Consider the following 26,120-nt stretch of genomic DNA (forward strand, 5'->3'; position numbering starts at 1 on the left):
GCTTAACAGACAAACACTTCGAATTCCTTTTCCCTTACCTAATGTAGACGATCATCTAGTCGAGATTGAGGACTGTGATTTATTCATTACGTTAGATTTAGCACACGGGTATTTGCAAATTCCGTTATCCGAGGAAGCGATGCCAAAGACTGCGTTTATTACTCCTGATGAAACGGGGGAATTCACTCGAATGATTTTCGGATTGTTGAACGGGCCATTTTACTTTTCGAAGAAAATGAAAAAGACAATGGGACCACTTCGTGAACGGCGGGTATTATTTTATTTAGACGATGTGTTCATACCGGGACGTAGTTGGCCCGATTTGCGCGAGAGATTAATATTAACGTTAGAAGCATTGCGTAAAGCAGGTTTGACTTTGAAGTTAAGTAAGTGTAAATTTTTACATAAACGAGTTAGTTATTTAGGCTTCGAAATTTCGGGCGAAGGTATCGAGCCGGGAGAATCAAAAGCGAAAGCGATTATCGAATATCCGACCCCAGAAAACGCACATGAGGTACGAAGATTCATAGGCATGGCCAGTTTCTTTAGACGATTTATACCAAAGTTCGCACAGATAGCCGCGCCATTACACAAGTTATTAAGTAAGGAAGCAAAGTTCACATGGGGCGAATCAGAGCAATACGCGTTTGAGGAACTTAAAGAGAGCTTAACTAAGAAACCAATTTTGCAACCATTTAAGTCAGATCGTAAAACGGAATTGCACACAGATGCGAGTGCATTAGGATTAGCTGCGATGTTATTTCAACGCGACGAACAAAATCGTTTACGCCTAGTTTACGCGATTAGTAGACGAACAAGTGAACCTGAGAAAAACTACCATTCGAGTAAGTTAGAACTTTTGGCGATTGTTTGGGCGGTCACACGGTTGAGGCCGATGTTAATTAATATACCGTTTACGATAATTACTGATTGCCAAGCGTTATTGTACTTAAGTACGCAGAAAACTGTGAATCCCCAAATAGTACGTTGGAATAATACATTGAGTGAGTATAACTATAATATTGAGCATAGGCCGGGTACGAAACTTGCGCATGTAGATGCGTTAAGTCGAGCACCAGTGAGTGAGAGCAATCATTTGGATGAGTGTGGAGTTTTCACGATGGTAAATGAGTATGACGAGATTGCGATTAACCAGAGTTGTGATGAGTTATTGAAACGTAAGAGTGCAATACTTAAGAAAGCTGTGAATGATAGAAATAAGCATGAGTTAAGTGAAATAGAAGGATACGAGTTAGTGAATGGTATTGTATACAAGCGTCGAGGAGAACGTTTACTTTTCATTGTACCGCGAGCAATGAGGAAAGGATTAGCAGTGCGTTTCCATGATATGAGAGGTCACCCAGGATTGGATCGATCGATAGCGTTGTTAACTGAGTATTATTATTTTCCGGGCGTGCGAAGATATCTGCGACAACATATAGGGGCCTGCATACAGTGTGCGTTAACGAAAGTTAAAACAGGCCGACAAAGCGGTTTGTTACATCCAATACCTCCGGGCGAGCGACCTTTTGCGGTGATTCATGTCGATCACACGGGACCTTTTGTAACGTCTAAGAAAGGTAATAAGTATATTCTAGCAATTATTGATAACTTAACAAAATATGTGATACTACATCCGGCGAAGGATACTAAGACTAGTGGAGTAATACGTGCATTAGAAAAGTTAGTACAAGACTTTGGAGCGCCGCGTAAGATCATATCCGATCGGGGAACATGTTTCGTTGCGGATCGTTTCACCGAGTTCTGTAAGACACACGGAATACACCACACTTTGAACTCACCGCGACATCCACAAGCTAACGGGCAAATCGAGAGGGTGAATTTCACTCTAATTCCAATACTACAAGCGAGTCTACGAGATGACGAAGGACGAGATTGGGACGTTCGACTGCCAGAGGTCCAATGTCATCTGAATGATGCCCCAAATGCAACGACGGGAAAGAGCCCCTTCGAGTTACTCTACGGCTACCAAGCACGAAGAAAGGAGGGAGAACTTCGAAAAATTACTGACGAGAGTACGTCGTATACGTCACCAGTAGAGCTGCAGCGGGCGGCACGAGATAAAATCACTAGTGAGCAACAGAAGATGAAAGAGCATTATGATCGAAACCGGGCGAAGAACATCCGCTTTAACGTGGGAGATATAGTTTACATGCGAGTAGCGCCGATCGCCACCGGCGAGAGCACGAAGTTACAGCGAAAATATCGAGGACCGTTGTTAGTCACACAAGTGCTTCATGAGGACACCTACAAAGTAGCTGACCTGCGTCAAGACGAGCCGGGACGACGGTATGCCTCTACCGCACACGCGAGCCAATTAAAGATATGGCGACCGCAGGATGACGAAGAGTCGGATGAAGACGACGTGGAGTCCCTGTTGGAAGCAACGACGGAAACAGTAAATTAGATCGTGAGGATGAGGAGTTCGTGAGAGTCCCAAGTGATAATCAGCAGGACAAAGAAGAGAGCGCAGAGAGCCCACAACCGAGACGTTCGACCAGGGCGAGACGCCAACCAGCGCATTTGCGAGATTTTGCTACAACATTACCCGAGGACGAGTAATAAGCAGAATGGCCGAGTGATAACGAGCGAGTACTGAGTGAGAGAGACAGAGAGCAGAGCGTACGTTGGCAGTGGCCAATAAGAGAGCGTAATGGCGAGAGCCAATGAGCGAGCGAGCGTGATGGTGTGAGTGAGAGCGAGAGAGAGAAGTTGCGAGGGTGGGCAGTGAGACACGGGAGTTCGAGCGAGACGGTTGAGCGTAGGGCTGAGGCCAAGATACCGAGCGTAAGCGTACGATAGCGAGAACCCCCTGTGTAATTGAACAGATTATTAAAGCCTATTATTAAACTACCCGAGAGTATCTTATTCCACGAGCCGCGGCGACATCCTGAGCACTGAGAGTGAAGAGATCGTGTCTGGGCGAATCGACCAACGAGCCCGTTTGGACAGACAGAGATTATCGAGAGAATATCGTTATCAAATATAATACTAATATGGCATAAAAGCTCATAACAAAGTGATTGCTAGCAAATATCTTTATTATTTCTATTTTTTCCGACTTCTGTGGCGTAAATCCCCGCGCGGCGTAAATACCGGAGTTACCCTATGTCAAATCCTGTATCAAAGAACCTTTCTACCAAAAAAATTTGTAGCACACTTTACAGAACCTGTTTTTAACAAATATGATTATGTAGAACACAGACAGAATAAAAATAAAACAAAGAAAAAAATCATCATAATAATGTAACAACTAAAATTTAGAAGGACATAATATGTAGAAGAAAATACATTATTTTCTGGAGTGCCTGCTATTATGAAACACAGTTATCTGCTAGAAAATGAACATAACTTTCTCGTTTTGAGTATGTGAGCACGGAACCCGCGCGATCGCGTATTCTAAAATAGTAAAGTAACAATTAATACGAAGGATCAATTTGGAGGCTTTGTATGACTGTAATACAAAAGTTCAACAAAAGTAGCTGAAATAGTAATTGAAAATGAACAAACATCGTTTTGTTAACGCATTACTTCTTTTTATTCAAGTTTCAATGAAGCTGCATCTGTGGTATCACAACAATGCCCTTGCAAGTACAAGATGCCTCGAGAGTCGTTCCATCCGGGTTGCGGATAAAGGAAACTCTTTGATGCTTATTAATGCGTTGCATATAAAAATGGATGTGAATACGCCAATCATAAGAAGAAGGTTTCAGATCGGCGAATGCGAATTATACATTTTGGTTCTTTGCCCATCATTTCCCGTCTGTTACCACACGCTGTTGCACAAAACCTAATCTCGCAAAATAGTCACATTAAATACAAACGCGTGTGCGCAACAAACGTCGCATCGAATCATATTATATCATATCATATCGCATCGCATTGCATTATTCCTAAGGCCGCCGGCGTTGCAGCTGCACCTCTGGGCACTTCCGCTCTCCGAATTAAAAAAGTTCTCTCAAAATAATTTCCAACAAATCACATAGCAGCCCAATAAATATACCTTAAAACGTCTAACAGCGTTATCGCCTATCGTTACAATATATAAAAAAACTTGGGAAGAAAGGAAAGATGGAAGAAAAAAAGAAAAAAGAGAGAGAGAGAGAGGAAAAGTAGAAAATAGAAAAATATTATGCGCTCTAAATTTGAGCTAGATAGTAAGGGAAGAAGGAAAAAAAAGAGAAAGGAGGGAAGGAAGGAGGAAGGAAGGGAGGCAGGAAGAAAGGAAGGAAATAACGCGATTTGATGATTCGTTAAATCCGTAAGTAAATAATTAGGTACACTTGTCATGGAAGAGAGATCGCGTAAAGTGCGCTGTTGATATTTATAAATTAAACGAGTGTCTACAATGCAGCGTCAGATATATATGTGTGTGTGTGTGTGTGTGTGTGTGCGTGCGTGCGTGCGTGCGTGCGTGTGTGTGTGTGTGTGTGTGTGTGTGTGTGTGTGTGTGTGTGTGTGTGTGTGTGTGTGTGTGTGTGTGTGTGTGTGTGTGTGTGTGTGTGTGTGTGTGTGTGTGTGTGTACACACACACATACATGTATTTGTGTATGGTGAAGCCAAACTCGATAAACAAATTTCTACAATGAGGTATGTAAATGGCATTTGTACCGGAAGTCTAGTCGATTCGCAAATTTCTACGTGATACAAAAGATACTGTGCTGGCGCGATAACCTAAATATATAAAAACGTTTATTATTTACAACTGCCTAAGTGATAGCAATCTCTTTATTGTTCGTTATCTTTGAATTATCTTACGGAGTCGGGCATACATAAACGGCTCAAATATGCCTCATTGGCAAAGAATACAATTTTCGAATCGACATATCCTTTTGTTTTTATTCATTTAGACTGTAGGTCTTTCAGGTACGTAAGTTCTTGGATCTCCGTGTATCTTTCTCGCTTATCCTGTTATCTTAAAATGCGATATTACATTTTCCTGGTATTCCCATTCTCAATTCAAGAAATAGGACAGCGAATTTATAATTCCAATAATTATACGAGTCTGTCGATTTATTTCGAAGCAGATAGCTATCTGGCCACAAATTCATTCATATTCTTGTCACATTTTGTGAACGTTACTCTCAGAAGTTTATCGAAAGAAAATTCAGCTCCGCCCTACATACGCTTTTGCAAATCCCCCTAAAGGTGTATATCAACAACAGGAATCCTCTGGATTAGTGCCACTGATATATATCTTTTACGGGACGTGTTCTGTATATCCGCGCATTGCAGGCTGGCGTGTGTGTCTGCGCAAAAAGACCAGTCCGCGTACATCCATTAAAAAATAGAGCAAGTAAAAATAAAATTTAAAAAAAATCAATTGTACATAAGATGAAATACCGTGATGAGAGAAAGGGATCTGGATTCGAATATTCGGGAGACAAAGTAGCCGCGCCAAGAATAACGACCGGCACTTCCGCAGTTACCTTCGCTCTTCTCGGCGCGGCCGCATCGTGCAACGCCTATAATGTCCATTTACACTATTACTATTCAACAATTCAAAATACTTATGATACACACAACCTTGAATAATCTCAACAGCTGCTGGCCTTAGCCCGAATTAACTTACGCATACATCATAAATACAAAAGTAATTTCTCGCTATTGCTATGTTTCGCACGCTTCCACCTCGACTTTCCTGATTAATCCTTTAAATTGGTGCTGCGGAATTCCCGTGTGTCCCACGACTCGCTCTTTCAATCATCACAAAAAAAAGAGTTCGTTTTTGTTTCTTTCTCGTATTGATGTAACTATAATATGCGAATTGAATCGTGCGTGCCATGGACAAGTGTGTGAATATTTACAAGTGTCCCGTTATTATAACGGAAGAAGGTAATTTTAGATGAGAAAATAAGTCAAAAGGATAGAATTATCTCACACGCGTATATGTTATGCTTTGGAAAAATCGACTTTAAAAATCGGAAAATCAATAATGCGTTTTATTATTTCGAGATTTGCGCAGTATAACTTACAAATAACTCGATATCAATTATTTAACGCTACCAAATATGAGTAAAATATACGATCCAACATTAGTTTTTTAAATATTCGAAAATATTTCGAATGTTGATGACGAATTATTTGGAGAACATCACGATTGCTTGGACGTAAAAAAGATGTTATTAATTTTCCGATTTTCAAATTTCCTTCTCGAGAACAAAGCACGATATAAAAAATGCTATTATATTCTTTTATATGAAATCGCTTCACGATTGTATCTTATTTATCATAACATATGTACAAAGCGTTTCCGGAGAATAACAAAAAAGAAATATCTCGTCGTGTAGCAAGAATAAAGAAGCACATAAAAACTCGTTCATTAAAGCATTCTTTTTTAAGGGTCGACAGGAGTAACACTACCGACCTCTGTCGGGTTGCTTAGCTGCGAGTCCGTATTTTATTTATTATAAATTTTTTAAGAGTCAAAATGGAAAATCCGGCTCTGTACCGCCTTACGGCTGATCTTACTGATTAAAACAAACATAAGTTTTATGAGATTCGTTAATTAATTTGGCTAAAATTTGGGAAAAACTGTTCCTAAGCAGCTTTGCAGCTCTAAGCAAGCCTGAAAAGCTGCTTAGAAAAGGTTTTTCCCAAATTTTAGCCAAATTAATTAACGAATCTCATTAAACTTATGCTCGTTTTAATCAGTAAGATCAGCCGGAAGGCGGTACAGAGCCAGATTTTCTATTTTGGCTCTTAAAAAATTTATAATAAATAAAATACGGATTCGCAGATAAGCAACCCGACAGAGATCGGTAGTGTTACTCCTGTAGACCCTTAATACATTCAATCATTTCATGATAGAATGCACGCCGGGAAGAACAAGTCAAACATTTATCCTAATTCCTTGCACCTACGGAGTACTCGGTTAAATCTTTCTCACCTCTTTTGTTTTGGCACATATTATTTGAGTTTAACCGCGTATTCCAGTTACATTCATACGACTCATTTTCCACGTAGGACACGCGAGAATGTCGCGATATAAATTTTATAATAGTTTACAATAGGATTAAGTTTTTCGTTTGATCGAAGCCTCGCAATTCGCCGCCGCGTCTTGTGCAAAATATACATTCGCGCAGTTTTTCTTTGCAATTTCATTGCCATCTGTCACACTGTCTTACATCGTATTACAACTCGCAATAAAAAAATATTCACTGAGACATTTCTTCGCCAGTATCAAAAAATAATAAAATATATTTGAGCGACCCAACTGGCCAAAACTTCTCCTTTATAATATCTCATAACGTTTCGGCCAACATCTGGCCCTTTTCAAGTGACAAATATAACAATAATTATTGCCAGCACTCCACGCATATACATCCTATGTCGCTTAATATAGTTCCCAAAATACATCATGCTTCATAAAGAAGTTTTATGCGTCGACAAAAGCAGAAGTAAAAGATACAATTAGTCAAGAGATAGATGAAACCGAACATCTTGTCAAATGCGTCCGAACGTTACAACAGTCAAAGTCACAATGATAATTATTGTTATATTCCTCACTTGAAAAGAGCCAGATGTTGGCCGAAACGTTGTGAGATATTATAAAGGAGAAATTTTAGCCAGTTGGGTCGCTCAAATATATTTTATTAAAAAAATATTCAGTCAATCGACTGGGATTAATACTCGTGCTTAACGGGAAAGAAGAGCTTTCGGCGGGTACCCGAAGAGACAAAGTGGCTACGCAAGCTGAACCTTACAATTAAACCGAGCTGAACAGCGAATGATGGATGGATTATTACATGATGCGATCATTCGTCAATCGCGACGATTAATCGTTAATCTCCGCTTCTGCGAAGATTAATACACTTTGCTGTTTCTTTTACAAACTTTCGGTTCGATGAACTTTTTTTGCTCTTTACTTTTATACACAAATAATTATTACTCTAGACTGTTTTGTTATAAATATAATGTAATCGCTATTAATTTAACGCTCAACTATTTGTTCAGGTCACGTAAAGATCGATCGATTTTCCAAATGTTACTTTAATAATTTAAATCGACCTTCGTGTTATAATTATATGAAGTCAATTTAGACAGTTTACAACGTGGGTGCTTGAAACATTGGTTAAGTTCTATCGACGACGAAATGCCAATCAAGCCATCATCCATTCAGCCCGGATCGACCCGACCCTGTAACGCTTTTACAAGCTCTTTCTTTGTATGTGTAAAATTTCACGTCTCTTACAAAAATTTCATATCATCGTGTCGACAATGAAATTTACACTTTCGTCGAGAGAAATAGAGAAATACTATTCGGCATCGCGTGAATTCATTCGAAGGCGGCAAAGGCACCAAAAGCGCCGACAACGTGCTCTCAACGCGAATAAGGCGAATACAAGTTCACAGATGCGAATGAATGAGCATGAAGGCATATAAACGAGTGCCTGATCATTACAAAAATTAATACTTCTCAACCCTTTCGTTCCCATTGCCGAAATTGTGTTGCGCGCCGTGCGCGCTGAAACGCATGCTCACGTATGGGAAAGAAAGGGCTGCAAGCAGAGGAGGTCTGCATTGCGTGTTATATATGCGATCGTGTCTTACGTTCATACAATGTAATAATAAGTAATAAATTATTAAGCCAGTCGTCGCCAAAATTCATCGCACAAAAGATAATATGTATAAATCTGTAAATGTACGTGTGTATGTATATGTATATACGTACGTCTGTACGTATTTACGTATGGATGTACGTGTGAGATATAATAAATTAGCATTTAAATAATATTCCAAAAGAGACGCGGGAAGAGGAGGAGGGATGAAGAGGGATGGGGGAAGGAGAAGACCATAACAAATAGATGTACAAAAAACGAGAGAGAGGAGAAAACGGGCAAGAGAAGAAGAGGAGGGGTAAAGTCAATAATTTAATTAATTAAGTAATGTAAATCTCGTCGTCGTGTGTCGGGGGAAAGTTTAAGTAGCGTCGGTTAAACAAATCGCTTATCCACTAAAAAAAATCAAACGCGTAGAATACTGATACATAAAAAAACATGTATATAAAAAGCCTCGGCCTTATCATTGTCGAAACAAACTCATGGCGCTTACTCGCGAAGTAAACTATATATACTGGAGAGAAAAAAAGATCTTAAGAGAGAATTAAAACAGAAGACAAGATAAGAGGAGGGCAGCGTCGCTGATTGACTCTAATATACTCAACCAACGTCGCCGACAATGATAATAATAGTAATAGTGCTAATAATAATAATTAATAATAATAATAATAATTAATAATAATAGCAATACTCAGATCGTAATGATTATAAAAAATATTCTCTAATTCCACATTTAGTAGAGAGCTCAAACCTAAATATGCCTATGCTTTAGTGATGATGTAAATAATTGTTCAATTAATAATAATAATAATAATAATAATAATATAATATCTAGATGCGTGTACGTGTATACGTGTGTATGTGTAAGATTAATGACCAAAAATCTACAACGTGCCAATTACGAAGCGGGAAGAGGTATCTTAGCGAAATCATATCGTTTTTCACATTAATATATCCGCGAACGACATCGTACCTCTCCTTTTACTATATAAAGTGATATTTTTATAGCGCAGTTCTCTCGGTCGACACGTTCGAGAACCGGCGCGGAGAGATTAGTTCCCTGACTCGTCGCGCACGTATCCCCGCAAATGAAGCAAGCTCGTTTGTCCCCATCCGGAACAAGAGGATGGAACTGGGACCGACCGAGGGTTTCGGATCTCAAGTAATACTATTGACATATAATACTAAATTCGCGTAGTGTTGTCTCATGAGACGTGTGGACGGACGCTAAATTCGCTACGCGATCTGCACAGTGATCTCTTTTCGGCACTAACCGGCGAAAAAAATTCTCCAAAAACGTCGAAAATCAAAAAATGTAGACGTTTGTAACGCCTAAAACGTTGCCGATGCCGCTTATAAATATAGATTATTTCCCCGTCTCGCCTTTAAAACGTTTCGTTTGTCATTTCAAGCTTTGTCTGATTTACCGAGCATATTACATGAGCATATTACGGAGCCACTTTTAACGCGGGCGTTATATTTGCGACTCCATATCTCTCGTGGATAATTTAGCGTCAGCAGCTTTCGGCTTACTATCGATTTCTTTCTCCGCTTAATATTTACAGTATTAAATAATTATAAAGTTCAAGCTTTTTCACGCCAGAGGATACGCTACGGCACTTCTAGACGATTTGCTTGCGTCTTGTAGAAAAGGTAGAAAAAACCGGAAGCTACGGGGGAGCTTTGATTAACGCGACAATACACTAAAACTAAAGCTAATTTGTCTCGTCTATTTCGATCCACTGTGCGACCCCGACGAGCTGTGTTCTGTTTGAAGGAGACAGAGACAGAGAGAAAGAGAAAGGAAAGAGAGAAAGAGAGGGAGGGAGGAAGGGAGAGGGAGACAGACAGACAGACAGACAGACAGACAGACAGACAGACAGACAGACAGACAGAGAGAGAGAGAGAGAGAGAGAGAGAGAGAGAGAGAGAGAGAGAGAGAGAGAGAGAGAGAGAGAGGACATCAAGTACATATCAAAATGGAAGGATGGTCGTTTAACATGAGACCAAAAGCTCCATATTGCTGCTTTTCCCAAACAGTATCATGTCTAAAATCGGGGCATAAGACGTCTTAGAGCCTGAGCAGAATAGCTGACTTATATAATTTTAAGACAATGTTTCATGCTTTAAATCTTCGTTTTTAGTAACGCACAATACTGTCTTGTATCTCACGTCTTAAACGTATGCACGAAGTGTCAATATTTATAAGACTTGAGGCACAAGACAATATTGTGCGTTAGGGCCTGAGCAAAATGATTGACTTATAATTTTAAGACAATGTTTTGTGCTTTAAATCTTTGTTTTTAGCAACACACAATCTCAAGTATTACAAATGTTGACACTTTGTACACTCGTTTAAGGCTTGAAGCACAAGACAGTATTGTGCGTTACTAAAAACAAATATTTAAAGCATAATACATTGTCTTAAAATCAATGTCAATGTGTTATGCTTTAATTCTTTGTTTTTAACAACGCACAATACTGTCTTGTGTCTCAAGTCTTACAAAAATATTGATACTTCGTACACTCGTTTAAGACTTGAGACACAAGACAGTATTGTGCGTTCCTAAAAACAAAGATTTAAAGCATAAAACTTTGTCTTAAGATTATAAGTCAGCTATTCTCAGGCCTTTAAAGATGATAGTAAAACAACATTAAGATGGTTTTTAGACAACATATCGTAAGACGTTTTAAAGATGTCTTAAAGATGCCCAAAGATGACTTAATAAAGATGTCTTTAAGACGTCTTATGTCCCGATTTTGAACATGTTGTCTGGGTTATTTTGTACGTCTCAACCGTGAATTTATCGCAACGCGACGCGACGCGACGATTCAATGATGCTATTGTCATTCATGTATGCGTAAATATATATGTATACATGATTACACACACACACACACACACACACACACACACACACACACACACACACACACACACACACACACACACACACACACACACACACACACACACACACACACACACACACACACACACACACACACACACACACACACACACACACACACACACACACACACGCGCGCGCGCGCGCTCAATATACATATATTCGATAAGATACAATAATATAGAATATTTCTCTCGTATGCGTATGCGCGCGCGCGTGTACATACATATAGAATTGTATATAGTACAGATGTTTGTATATATTTATACACGTACGTTGGCAGCGGAGCTTGAAAATGATTCGGTCTTAACGATGAATGTTTCCGTACTACTCAAGAGTCCATGGTCAAATTGTTAAATCTTTCAGTCAAGTTTGTCACGTTAAAATAACATTATGTTTTATGAGCTTCATGACTTGTTTTCACTAGGTGTTGTAATATTTTTCGTCAAAGCTATAACTCAATTACGCAGTAAATCCTTTTTGTCGATTATTTTAAAGTAAAAAGTAAGTTATTGAAGACATATCATAGGTATTACCACAAAATATAGTACAAGAGCAGTGTAATCTATGTTTGTGTTGTGCAGATATATTACAATAACGTATATTTAAAAACACAAAATAGTATTAATATTATTTAAAAATCATATTAGTATGTATAAATATAATGCAATAAATAACTTCCACATGTAAAGCATAGGTAATAAAAATTGAAATAAGTTCAAAGATTTATGTAAAAAGTATATATATTCCATAATTAAAGATTCCATAATTAAAGATCTATCTATGGCCTACTCTAACATCATACTATATAAATTATTCATGAGTTTAATTTCTCCTTCATTTGTTTTTATATATATAATATAATCATATTGAGAGAGAAACACAGTCTGTGACAAGAATTTATGTAGCACTGACACTAGTATATAAAATAATTTTATATCACAAAGCCGATTTATATTAATACGTAAAAATTTTTAATTTTGAAATTTGCGACAGCTAATGTGCAGAATGTATTGATTAATATTAGTAAATTGTACGGAAACACTCAATGTTAAGGGCAGTTTTTGTAAAATATTTAGAGAAAATCCAAGCTATACTCTCTCTCAACATATGTATATACAGAATATTCCCTGAATATTAACGCCATTTTTCACCTATTATTTCCAAAGTTACATTCTCTGAAAAAAAAGAAAAGGAAAAGAAGAAAAAGCCCGAGAAAATTTCATAGTAACATTTTTCAATGCATCTTTCCGATTTTTTAAATTAAATATATTTAAAAATCAAGTATTTAAAAAATTACTTATTTTGAATTTTGCATTTATTATCTTGTAATTATAGACATTTTTATGGAAATCGGTGATACGGTTTATAGCTGAAAATAATGGCGTTCTTAGCAAGGAAAAGTATTTGTTTATAAGGTTCCTTTGATAACACAACTAACGCTAAGATACTCCGCGGGCTGCTGCGAGCTGTTTTCGAAATCTCACGAGGACGTTCCGAGAGTCTCCGCAATGAGAGAAAGAAGGATTAGGAGGAAACAAAAATAAATGAACAAAGTTCTGAAGATTTTGGAAAAAACAGGAAGATGGAGATCTATGTGTGTGTATGTGTGTGTGTAGATGGAGAAAGACGGAAACAAAGAATAAGGGAAAAAAAAAGAAAGATGGGAGCGTGTGTATGTGGGGATGGGGAGTGGGGAGAGTAGAATAAGGATTGCTAAATTTTTTTTGTGTACGTGCTTAACTATCCTACGTACGTAGACTAAATCTATTTTTGGCAATGTTGATTAGGTATACGACACGTTAAATATTATGATACCATGAATAGATGCACTGGCCATAGTATTATGCGCTATGTAAGGTCGCTTAACACCCGTTCCTTGACGCGTTATCTGTACAATTCTGGAGAAACGGCGGAGACCCCGGTCCATCACGCTTTCGTTATTTCATGTGCGCGACTCGGATTGGGATAAGAGAAAAAGAGAAATTAAAATCTACAGCCGGTGTTCTAGAAAAATACGACAATCAAGATGCATGGGTGATTTTTTATCCTCTTCTAAATATTATTTAAAATAGCCATAGCCTCTATATATCGCGTTGCAATTGTTTTCGTCTCGTGTATCTCGACGATTGAAGACCAAAATGAAACTTTTATCCAAATTCATCTCAACTTTGAAAAATGAATAGATTTACGCTTATTATAAATGACATATAAATGTATACAAGAGGTAGATATAGAACCTTACTAGATTTCCGGTACACTGTTAAAGTGAAGCCTCTCCTTGTTCTGATTCTAAACTGACTACGCAGCAGCAGCGGAGTCTTAAAATTTGTGTACTTTTAACATATCCGGCGTATGAGTAAACGTTATCTAAGTATTACTTTCTTAAGTTTCTCGTTCATCGTCGAGACAGATCGAAGAGGAGGAAGAGAGAGCGCGCAACCGTGAGTATCCGTAATAACAATAACGGCAACAACGGTATATATGTATACGTCACGCCGTGCTTCTTATTGCTTCCAGAGTCTTAGCTTAGATAATTGCGTGCGAGTATCCGGTCCGAGATTAAGTACAAGTCTTTTTCCGAGAGGATGAAAATTTAAAAATGTTAATCTTCGCGCACAGTTACAGCAGTCTCGTAATACAATAGCATCTACAGGTCTCTAATTTAAGGCTCCACAAGTGCCACCTCCGAGCAACGGAGACGAGAGGAGGCACGTCATATTGTGACACAGTTGCTAGCATTTTGCTTTTTATTCAGGCCCGAAGTATCCCCTATTACGCCGATCTTTATCTAATACCTTTTATTGTCAACCGCCCAAATTTCTCGTCATTAGACGAATCTGTTAAAATGTTGCGTATGAAATGTGGGATCTTTCACCATGTTTTTAAACCTTTGTTGTAAAATAAATAGCATTCGATACTACTTGTAATACAATTCTTTTTTGAAAAAGACGCCAAATAAAAATTACAATAAATCATAATTATAAATAATATTAAAACTAAACAGTTGCGATATAACCCATTAAAATTTATACAATATAGAAGTGATATATATATATATATATATATATATATATATATGTAATATGACTTGTTTTAATTTAAGTTACATTTATAATTCAATATAATTAGAGTAAAATGCAATTAACATTTAATTTTGCTAATATTCACCAATTTCTTTTGTGTTTTAAATTTATATGTAACTTATCTCAATTAAATTCTCTTACGATTACTCAATATGAGTAAAGTTATTAGCAAAATTATAATAAATATAGTAAAAATAGTAATATGCATTACTATTTTTATAAATAAAGTTTTTCTACAGAGAATTTAATACAAAATTATAATTTAATTATATTAGAGAAAATCATGGTCAGTATGTTTTCTATTCTGATACGTTCAAAGTTAGTGATTAAGTTTAAATAATAAAATCAAGATTATTAAAGATACAAAATGTTTTTTTTTCTGAGATTATGTCCTCCAAATGTACTATTTGAAAGTTTTGCCTGTAATATTTGATATTATGTATAAATAGTACTTTCGTTCTTTTTTTTCAATCCTGTTAAGCTCCTTACACAATGAGAGACGATAGTGATAGCGATAGCAATAACAACAAAATTTTCAACCTATTGGAAGCCGTGTATCAATGCTGTAGCTTTGTCGACAATTTTATCGCTTTTCGCTATCACTATCACTATCATTATCGCTATCGCTATCACCTCGTATTGTGTAAGGGGTTTTAGAGTGAAAAATCCAACATTCATCGCGCAACGTATAAAAGCTTTTGAAAGGACCTTAAAATTTGGAGCGTAACACAATTAAATGTCGGAAGCCGTAACGATGTCGCAGGTACGCCGTTGGAGGTTGCTGTTGCTGTCACCGTCACCATAACACAACCGATCGAAAGATGCGTACAATGTGAAACAAGACGATGACGACGACAACGACGAGCACTTCCGAGCGACACCACGGTTGGATCCGCGGTACGTTTATGTACAACGGGCGAGAGCACATATAAAATTTTATATAAAAATATTTTTTCATATGCGTGTGTTTTTTATCTGTGTTTTGTGTACGTATACTGTGTATGTGTGTACGTGTATTCCCGTATGTATGTTTATATTTATATATGTACATCTTGAATAATTAATACTGAGTAATTAATATCATCTCGTTCCATCGTGCGCATTATGCCGCGGCGTGAGCCTGATGGCTTTCCACGGAACGTCGTCACAGTCCCCAGTGCGAATGATTTCTTGGGGGGAAAACGCTGAGTCTGCCAGGAGGGATATTAAAAATCCATCCAGAATAAACGTCACCGAACAGACTAAACATCGTTGAGAAAGCATACCTAAGCGCCAAATCAGATTTTTCCTTAATGCATCTCCTCCGAAAGTGAAGTTGCCACTAGATTGAGGGGAACATCGGAAACGTTCTCCTCGTCACCTTCGTCCGCTTCCTCATCCACGGACAAGTGCCGTTGCATACGTTCCTCGGTTTTTACATGTTGCTAGAAATACAATAAATCGTGCTTGATAAGAATAAATCCGCAGCAAAAAAAAGTATAAAAATAAGAAATATTCAAATAAAAGATTTTGTTAAATATAAAAGTATTTAGATAAAAAATGTTTAGATTAATTTCATAAGTTTAATCATTAACCCTTTAAGTGGCAGTGACGCATATACGCGCAATTGTTTTATTTTGCTCCAGTTAGCAAGATTTTCACGAAACTTACTACTTACAGATTTTTTTGGGTCGCGGAATGCGAATTTGGGATCAGAATTAAGCGGGGAACACAAACTTTTGCATAACGCATAATACGTGAGCATAAGAAAATATATGGATCAATCAATTTTCTTATGCTTACGTATTATGCGTTATGCAAAAGTCTGTGCTCCTCGCTCACCGTATCCCCGCTTTACAAAATTAAAAATGGCTGATCTAATATGGCGACCCAAAATTTTGAAAACTTTTATAAATTAGCGGATTTCTATGAAACTCGGTACTAGAAGATTTTTGGGTTGCTGAATACGAATTTGCTGTCAAAATTTCAAAATAATAGATCCAATATGGCAACTTCTAAATTTGGAATAATGCAATAAACTTCTGCGTTCTAAAGAATGACAGTCAAGTCTGAGAGGTACTTGAAATCTGGCGTACACTCAAAATTCGAGTGATCAAGCCCTCGATCAAGTCAATCTGTCAAACACTGTCGATCAAGTAAGTTCAAAAAAGGACAGTTAGTTCAAAAGAAGTTGGATCAGCTATTTTGAATTTTTGAACTTTGACCCCGGATTCGTACTCAGTGAGCCAAAAAACCCATTAATACCAAATTTCATAGAAATCTGACAGAATTTTTATCTTGCCATTTTTTGTCCGTTTGATGCTTATTTTTCTGCCACTCAAGGGGTTAACCTAGCTTGGCTCACAAACCCCTATTGTCTTTATTTGATTTTTAATCCACCGAGCCATTGTCAATATCTTAAAAAAATATTTAGTCTTTTTAACCAAGTCTCACTAAACACATTAAATGTGAATACGAGAATACTTCTTATTCCAATACTCGAACATATGACAAAGCATCTTACATGAATCATGTAACTAGATAAAGGTATTGAGTAAGCAACTGGTGGAGGCGGATGGCCACCGGGTATGCGCGTAGGCGTTAACGCTGCATGCATCATCAGCTGAGGATGAATTTGTTGTCGAAGAGCATTCAGCATATCCGCACTCTCGGTATCCATTTGTTCTCTTGTAGACTGAGATGCTAAGACTGAGTCTCCTTTTTCTAAATAATAATAATAATAATAAACATATTAATTTCGTAAGAATGGATTATTTCCATACATATCACAAGAGATTGATATATTTTTCAAAGAAATTAAGACCATCTAATAATAAACGATACTTAAAAAAACAATGAAAAACTATTTAAAATTAAAAATTAATTGCATATTTATGTTGAGAATACTGTTAAGATTGCTAATACACTCATATGTAAATTAAGTAACAAAATGAAAACGCGGCATATTCCTAACTGGAATAGCAGTGAATTCGATTGATATCTGAGCATTGTTCAACTTTCGAGATTTGGAGACACGCTAGTCTTGATTTCTTTTTAAAGTATTATAAATATATGTCTATATGTATATATATATATATATATATATAAAGTACAAATAAAACCAAAAAACCACTGCTTTTTTAATCCGTTAAAAACCCAAAATTTATCAAGTTAAAATATAATCCCTTTTCTACGATGTGAAAAAAATTAACTACAAAAAGTTAACTACAATATAAATAATTCAATATGTATATTTATTTGTAGTCAATTTTTTATAGTCAATTTTTTTCCCATCGCAGAAAAGAGATTATATTCTAACAACAAATTCTGAGTGTTTAACGAATTAAAAAAGCAGTTTATTATATTAAAAAATTATATTAAATGTTTCAACGATTGTTGCAAAAGAAACTGTTTACTAAACATTTAATCGCTAAGAAGCTCTTACTTCTATGCCTCGTTGGTTTCTCGCCTTTAGGTCTGCGTCTGCGTGTATGTATAGTATCCCTTCGCATGGTAACCGGACGATTAACGCCGTGCAGCTTGTAGTACAACCCGCAAGCGTTGCACACCATTTCACCCTTCATGTTTCTTCTCCAGATGGTTGTTGTCATGGTGCCGCAATTTGTACAAGACATATCAACTTTTTTCGCCACGTTACCGCTTTGCTGATCGAACTGTTGCTTCTGATCTTGCTCCATCTAAAACCACCAATCGATTATTGTGAGCAAGTGATAACGTCTTATGAGCAATAACAGACCATTTGCACGGGAGAAATACCTTATTTTTTATCTTGCTCGACCATGTGGTAAAATCATGCGCTTGCTCCTCATTGTTATGTTCATGTTGGTAACTGGCAACAATGTCCGGGCTTGCTGGAGCTTTACTGGGATAGCTCTGCTTCCTGCGACCTTTCGTCGTTGTTGCCATCTCCTTACGACCAATACTGCCAGGGCTAGACGGATTACTGTCTATCGAAGCACTCTGTACAGACTGCATATAACATCATTTTACTCATCATTAAATTTTTCCAAAATTTTTTTGGGATTTACAAGTAATACATTTTATACTTATTTAACCTTATAAATGTCTTATATATCAATCAATCGTAATATGTAACAGCCTATGTCGGATGAAAAAGTAAACCTAGTTTTTTTAAATAAATAAAATCGACTTTATAAAATAAAATTTAGTTGTATCTATAAGAGCTCATGCACGATGAGAGGAATAAGAAACAAGGAATTAAACATTGAGAGAATTCATAGTCGCATCTTTTTTCAAGACACGGTCTTCAAGGAATTAAACATAGATAGAATTCATAAAAATCGTGTCTTGAAAAAAGATGCGACTATGAATTTTCTCTATGTTTAATTCCTTGTTCCTTATTCCTCTCATTGTGCATGAGTCCTAAAGGCCTCCGAACAATGAAAAATATAAGGAACAAAAAACAAATATTAGCAATTAGAAATAAGAAATTAGGAATAAAGCTGGTGTAGCATTAATACACGGCTTCCGATAAGTTAAAAATCTATTGCCTGTGTTATTTCCTGTTTCTGTTGCCTGTATTTTTCATCGTGCATTCAACTTTATTCTTGATTCTTTAGTCCTCCTAATCGCTAATATCTGTTCCTTGTTCCTTATATTTTTCATTGTGCGGAGGCCTTAATAATTTTATAGTTACAACTATATAGGGGAAAGTGGGATACCTGTACGCACCTAAGGTAAATCTGTTAATATAAAATGGCTTTTATAGTTACAATTAATTTTTAAATGCAGCTATGGAACCTTTAAACGTTTGTCTACAAGTACGTGAATTCATACTTGATAATAATTTTGTTGTTAAATATTTATTGAGCGATATTTAGGACGATGCAAAGTCGGGCAAAAATGAAAGTGGCGAGTAATAGTGCGAAAAATTTGTGTCTGCAGCAGATAAATTTCGAACTTTTCTGCTTAAATCATTAGTTTTAAATGTTGTTAATGTGAGTGATGATAAATAATTGGAAATTAAATGCAAAACTTTAAAAATGGAGGGATATTTGAACAAAAATTTTTTGCGAGTAGAACTGACTCAACTGGCTTCAACGCACAATTAATTCGACATAAATATATATAAATTCAAACATAAATAAACTATATATGTACACATAAAATCGACATAAATAAAAGCCGCGCACTATTCCCCGATTTGTTATTCCGGGACAATTTTGTCAATTACTCGCGAACCACAAATAAAATTATGGGACCAATACGGCAAAAGGTTCCCATGATCATATTTCACTATGTTATACCAATTACAGTAGCAAATAAAAATTGCCCACTTACGAATTTAACTCCTGTCGCTTCAAAATGGTAAGGAAATGGGCGCGTTTTCTTTTTCGCTTCCTCTGTTCAAACAAAGCTTTAGATAAAATGTATCTATATTATCTAGAATTGATGTAAGCTTTGAAATTTTGCCACGTGTTGTCAGCTATCGTCAGTCTTAAGGTAGTCGTCTCGTCAGGGCATGTATTAGATAAAGTTTTCGATTTTGGATTTTATATCAAATTATATGATCAGCTTTGCAGTCGATTTTTTCTGTGGCTCCTTACCGACTATTTACTCTAGAAAATCGATCTCGAAAATCACAAATTTTGCATTACTTCATACAGACGGCCAGAAAAAGAAGGCTCTATCACGGTTTCAATCACATATTTTTCGCATTTTTCGATTAGATGAAGTGAGAAAAAACATTGCTTTTTGTACATTAGATTTCGAAGAATCCGATGCAACCATAAAATATATAGTTTACCGGAGATTTCGCTGCTAATTTTTTAGTTTATTTTAGTGAAAATGCGGTAATCGAGCAGACATTCTTTGGTCGAGGTAAGGTTGGGAAGACTTGGCAAGCCGCTGGCTAATCACTGTAGTTGCAGGTTATGAGGCTCGTCTTTCTTAGCCGAATTGGATAGTAATTGACACCCCTGTCATGCGTTTTGAAACCCTTTCTCAGTAATTGTCAAAATTCAATCGAAAAGGAGATGTAACCTCACTTGTAACCTTTCTCGACGACTCGCATGATCAGCTGATCAAAACGGAGTCAAATGAGAAAAATCACATAATTTGGAAAAAGTAACATACTTTGGCACGTATGAAATTTTACACCATAATTCATAAAATTATTTTTCCCTTAGCAAAAATTGCCTGAAATATATTTCTGAACGTGAAAACCTACAAACAGTCACATGACTAGCACGTAGCGAGACGCCTACCTTAAACTTGAGGTGCGCACTATTACCCATACGCATTCCCCTACTTTCCCCTAACTAATATTTAATCGTAACTATAAATAATTTTACAGTTTTTAAAATTATGTTTTTATTTATATAAAATTTATATAAAATTATAAAATTATATAAAATTTAACGATGTCGGTGCCGGATTCAACATATGGATGGAAAAAATTAATACATGTTTTATTTTTGCAATTAGTTGAAGATTTCAAGGAAAGGATGCATTTTATTTTACTAAGCCAAAAATTCGAGAAAAGGACGTCTTTCGGCAGCAATGCATTGTTATTTTCACTCAAAAGAGCATAACTACAATCAATTTACGATCTACCTGTTATCAGAACAAAGAGACGATACTACAGAAAGAGCCCAAATGCACAGTCAGGAGATCTTTGTTTGTAAATTCGTCGAAATAAAAGCATCTCGAGATCAAAGATATCTCACTCGCGTTGACAAAATATCAAAATTAAATAATTTACAATAGATATTTATAATTTACATATAAATATTTATTCATTATAAATTACATAATTTTAGTATTTTACCAATATATAAATCAACAACAAAAAACTGTTTTTTTTTCTCTTAATAATATCAATATAATTTATTTGAGAATATTTCATCATGAATTTGTAGGTAATTCATAAAACAGATTATATGGAAAAAAAAGAGGATTGTTATAATTACAAAGATGTTTTGATGCAATTATTAAAAAAAAGATACAAAAATAATAAAGAGACAGTTAAAGAAAAATAATTTTTAACAATATTTGTCTCTTAATTAATAAGATAGAATCTTTCTGATATATTTCATATCTTGATATCCGTTAACAGAGTGCGAACAGAGTCCCAAGAGTTCCCAATTATCTATTACTTATTTGCGGAATTCTACCTGGAATATGTCCTGAATAGGTTTAAAAGAATTTCCCGATCGGCCGATGGGCCGACTGGCGGCTTAACCGATGACCTGAGTTTTTCCCGCCACTATACCTGTGGCCCTTTTTCTCTCTATTTACCAGACGTACAGATGTTCGCGTTTGGCAAGGCATTTTCGAGAAATGTTTTGTCTGCTTAGGACGAGGCAGGACAAGGCACTACTGCTACGCGCAGAAAAATCACACAAAACGATTCAAAAAAATGCAAACATATTTGCAGATTGTTCTCTCTATTTATCTATTTATTTAATCCACATGTGTTTGTAAATTTTTCTCTTTCTCTTTCTATCTTTCTTTACTAACGCGATTTCTATCTTTATTTATATATTAGTTACCGAAATGTTCAACTTGTGGTCGGTTCTCACTCACCTTATTTTCTAAGCTTCCTATATTGGTACGATTACCAAGCACAGGGAAATCGGCCAACGTACGCTCGGTAGCTGTCCCCTGGGTATCCCTATAAAATCTGATTTGCGGGGATATCTTGTCCGAATCAATCGCAGTGATACCGATCTGCCTGTTGTTCATCAAAGAGCGCAGCAGATTGGTCGCTTCACCGGTGAATCCATTGTTCAATTTATCACCGTTTGTTCGCGTAATTTCCAAACTTCTGTTGCTGCGTAACAAAATACGAAGGGACGTGTGTAATTACATAACTTTAATAGTTTACTGATTGCAAATGTCTAGCGGCTTATGATATTTATTGCCAGTTTAATTTATAATTTGCGATCATAAGCTCCCCCCCCCCTTATTAGCAAGACGATTATTATGGCGATACTCGTTCGTAATTTTATCGCCAGATTTAACAAAATAACTCGCAATATAAGGAGGCAATTGAGTCAGATTTGAAACGACTTATTGATCAAAATTCGAATACAACAAACAAATTTGTTAGTATAGAAATATTGACAACAAAATTTACTTCGATAAGCAATGATGAAAGTAAAGTGATTAAATTTTACTAGTTTATTTATATAACTAGTCATTTTTTACATAACGTGAGAATATGAGACCGTAATCATACATAATGTAATACGTTGAAAAAGTGTAGCTATAATATTGAATTAGTATAATATAGCAATGCTTTCGCTATTGACTTTGAAAATTAAATACACAATGTCGCTTATCTTATCTGTAAACAACTCACACGGGATACATTTGTACACCTTACTACCGAGCAGATATCGAGTGAACAAATATTTGCCGAACAAACAGCAACGTTTGGCTTACTTACTTGGCTAGAGCTTGCCATAGCTTTGTCGCTTCCTGATCGATGTTAGTATCAGAGCAGTTGCTCTCTGGCGTATCCATTCTATTAACTGGACTACAATTTGCCGTGTTGGACTCGGAGCCATCATAGTTGCTCTCGACTCGAATTCTCTTACTGACGGTCATATCGTAACCATTTTCCTCGCCTTCGACATCCTGTTCGTCACGATCTTCAATTTCCAGTCGTTCAGGATCGGAACTGTTGGAACTGCTGTCATCGTCTAGCTCGCACTTAATATTATCGTGTTCTCGCATATCATTGCTCTGCAACTCTAGATGATGCGTTTGAGTTTGAGGTATTACGTTTTGATTAATGCTGGCCGGCTCGGAGTTAGGCTCCTCATTGAATAACATCCTATTCAACTCGAGGAACGATTGCAGAGGGCTCTCGCCCGCTACTTTGGCAGTGGAGAAAGACTCTTTCTAAGAACACAGAGAAAAGGTATATGTATATAATTTATCTTCTTGCTTATAGATTCAATGTAATTTTAACGAAACGACGCATAATTTGTTACTTAACCTCAAACAATTCAAATCCAATACCTGCTCGTCATGAGACGACTGCTGCTTGAAAAAATCCAGGTACTGTTTGAGTATGATGTCAGACTTTTGCGACACTTCGCGAAAGTTGTCCAGCATATTCAACTTACATACACACCGATGGCAGATAATCGGTGGTAAGAAATCACCATCTTTTACCTATCAAGAATATATCGTGTAACAAAACTAAATAACAAAAGCGATGAGTAGGTACTGTTCATTTGCTACAATGACATAACTCTCTGACACTAACTCAATTGTCATTTTTAAAGTTGTCTGCAAAATAATAGTGAGAATTCTGTACACTGAAAGAAGAGCTCTGACACTAATATGTAGTTAAATATTTGTATTGCTCTGCAATCAGTTGTTTTATACCAAAATAGCATTTAAAAATATTACAAAATTTTAATGATTCTAAACATTTGAACCTATTTTCTGAAAAAACATTGTTTTTCAGACATTTTAAGTTATGTCATTGTCATTGTTGTAACAAATGAGTGATACAAAAACTATAATGTTCTCAAAATTAATTTCTGTGATAAGATCCTTGTTATAAAAATAAAAATGAGAATAATTGAAAATTGCAAGTTAATTGCAGATATATTTTTATTATAGTAAGTTATATCAACTTATTTTCTAGTAAATATCTTAACTATCAACTTTACAGTAAAAATAACGTCTGATATATAATTTTAATAAAAATTTACTGGTTAATAAAATCTTATGAGCACTGATCGATATAAGTCCTTAAGACATCCTACTAAATAAAATATCGAACAGAGAGTAAGGTCTCGATATACTGTGCATATTCAGCATATTTAGTTCTCGCTTATGTAAGGATAATCACGAATAGGAGGACGATCTGTGTCTGACGTAAAGTTTTACATAAAAACTGGGTCTGCAAATACTATATCGAGAGCCCGTGTCTCCCGATCGGCATCGCACGTCGGTCAGAATGGATGCTTCTGGCTATTTAAAAGGACATTAAGGAGCGCCGATAAAGGCGAGAGCGGTGCGGATAACGCGCGGCATGACAACGGAATACGCGTGTGAAACATGATAACAGGCCACCCAAATAAGGAGCCGCAGCCACCCCTCCCCCCTCCATGACTCGCGCGGCTGTAGTTCCGCTTGCCACGCTCGCGCGGAGCTTATCACTGCCATTTTAAATGCCGTTGCTGCTCGTCGGCTTATCTTGCGGACACATCTCTTGCCAAACTTTCTCTCGTGGCACGCGCACATACACTCACACATACACAGCCGCGCGGTGACGCGGTCGCCCAAGTGCGCGGAGTGCGAGTGCGATCGCGAATGCGAGAACGCCGAGAACGTGCGTGCTAGACAGAAACGGCGAGTGAAGGAGCGACTCCGAGTCTCGCGGTAGAGCGCGCGCGCGAGAGCACCTCTAAAGCCAAGCGAGCGTGTGAGCGAGTGAGCGTACGGATACGGATGCAGAGGGAGAAGAAGAGAGAGGACGATAGCACGGCGACGATGAGAACGACGCAGACGGAGAGACGCATACACGGCCGCGCCGAAAAGATATACCACAGATGGTCGCGTCCGATGAAATGCGGATAATCACCGCGGTGCACGGCGAATCTCACCGTGATTGACAAGCACGCCGATATCTTCTCGGCGTAATTCTCTTGGGTGCCCCTTTCCTCGAATATGGAATACTTGACATCGTCCAGGGATAAACAAAGGCGACACAGCTCGTAGAACTTCTGCGGTACATCGAACATAATTGCGAGCTCCGGCTTGCCTGCGGCCCACGTAAAGCGCGAGTCATCAAGAGGTATGCTCAACAGCGGCCGACGTGCGATCTTTCTCCACTGCCACTGCTCGCGTTCAGCGATGAAGATGGTTTATACGAATCACTTATCACAGTCACCACCGCGGCTCATTGTCAGCGGCACAGTACACGCACCGCCATGAATCGCGCTGCACAAAGAGGGCGAACCCCGTGGAACGCGCTGACTGGGTTTAGAGAACTTGTAAAGGCCGGTCGATTGTGTATCTTGGATCGAAGTAAAAATTACAAAAGTGAGAAAATTTACTAGAGTTTCTACGATTTTATTTGTCGAAATCTAGTAAATCTGTTCACTTTTGTAATTTTCACCTCATTCCAAGATACAATCGATTACGTTTCTTGTGCGTAGATCTACGTTAGGACCAGCGCACGATTATTGCCGTAGCGTCTTACGCCTTAAGGCCATTAAGGCCATTGCACGTAACAAAAGTTTTAGTTTTAATCGTTAAGGCCGTAAGAAAATAGACCAATCACACTTGATTATTCTTCAAGCGCGAGGAGAATAATCGACTGTAATTGGTCTATTTTCTTACGGCCTTACGATTATGACTAAAACTTTGTTACGTGCAATGGCCTTTATTAAGGCGCGGGTTCAATGGAGATCTGTAAACCTAACCCTAAGGGTGCCATTACATGGAGCGCGGAAACGCGGAAACGCGGAAGCGCGGAAGACAAAATTTACTAGATTTCCGTCGATCCGTTCCGTCTGTTTTGAATGCCTTAATATTACATGGAGCATATT

At 37.2% G+C, this 26,120-nt stretch overlaps 1 protein-coding gene across 2 annotated transcripts; it reads right to left on the minus strand.

Moving 5' to 3' along the window:
• Positions 1-3,548: 3,548 nt before the first annotated feature.
• On the minus strand, positions 3,549-25,765 carry LOC143895265 (uncharacterized). 2 transcript variants are annotated; one of them, XM_077402291.1, is made up of 9 exons: positions 25,173-25,765; positions 23,572-23,727; positions 22,994-23,451; positions 22,129-22,375; positions 18,337-18,549; positions 18,005-18,257; positions 17,084-17,283; positions 15,846-16,004; positions 3,549-15,770 (listed from the first exon to the last, which is right to left on the minus strand). In XM_077402291.1, exons 1-8 carry the CDS (start codon positions 25,308-25,310, stop codon positions 15,870-15,872), a joined length of 1,800 nt encoding a protein of 599 aa, XP_077258417.1. In that variant the 5' UTR covers positions 25,311-25,765; the 3' UTR covers positions 3,549-15,770; positions 15,846-15,869. The 2 variants fall into 2 exon arrangements, with proteins under 2 accessions (XP_077258417.1, XP_077258416.1); XM_077402290.1 differs by having other exon boundaries at positions 3,549-16,004; positions 25,173-25,764.
• Positions 25,766-26,120: the final 355 nt, after the last annotated feature.

Source organism: Temnothorax americanus, unplaced genomic scaffold (genome assembly GCF_048541705.1).
Source record: "Temnothorax americanus isolate GAGA-0224 unplaced genomic scaffold, ASM4854170v1 Scaffold15, whole genome shotgun sequence".
Classification (NCBI taxonomy): domain Eukaryota; kingdom Metazoa; phylum Arthropoda; class Insecta; order Hymenoptera; family Formicidae; genus Temnothorax; species Temnothorax americanus.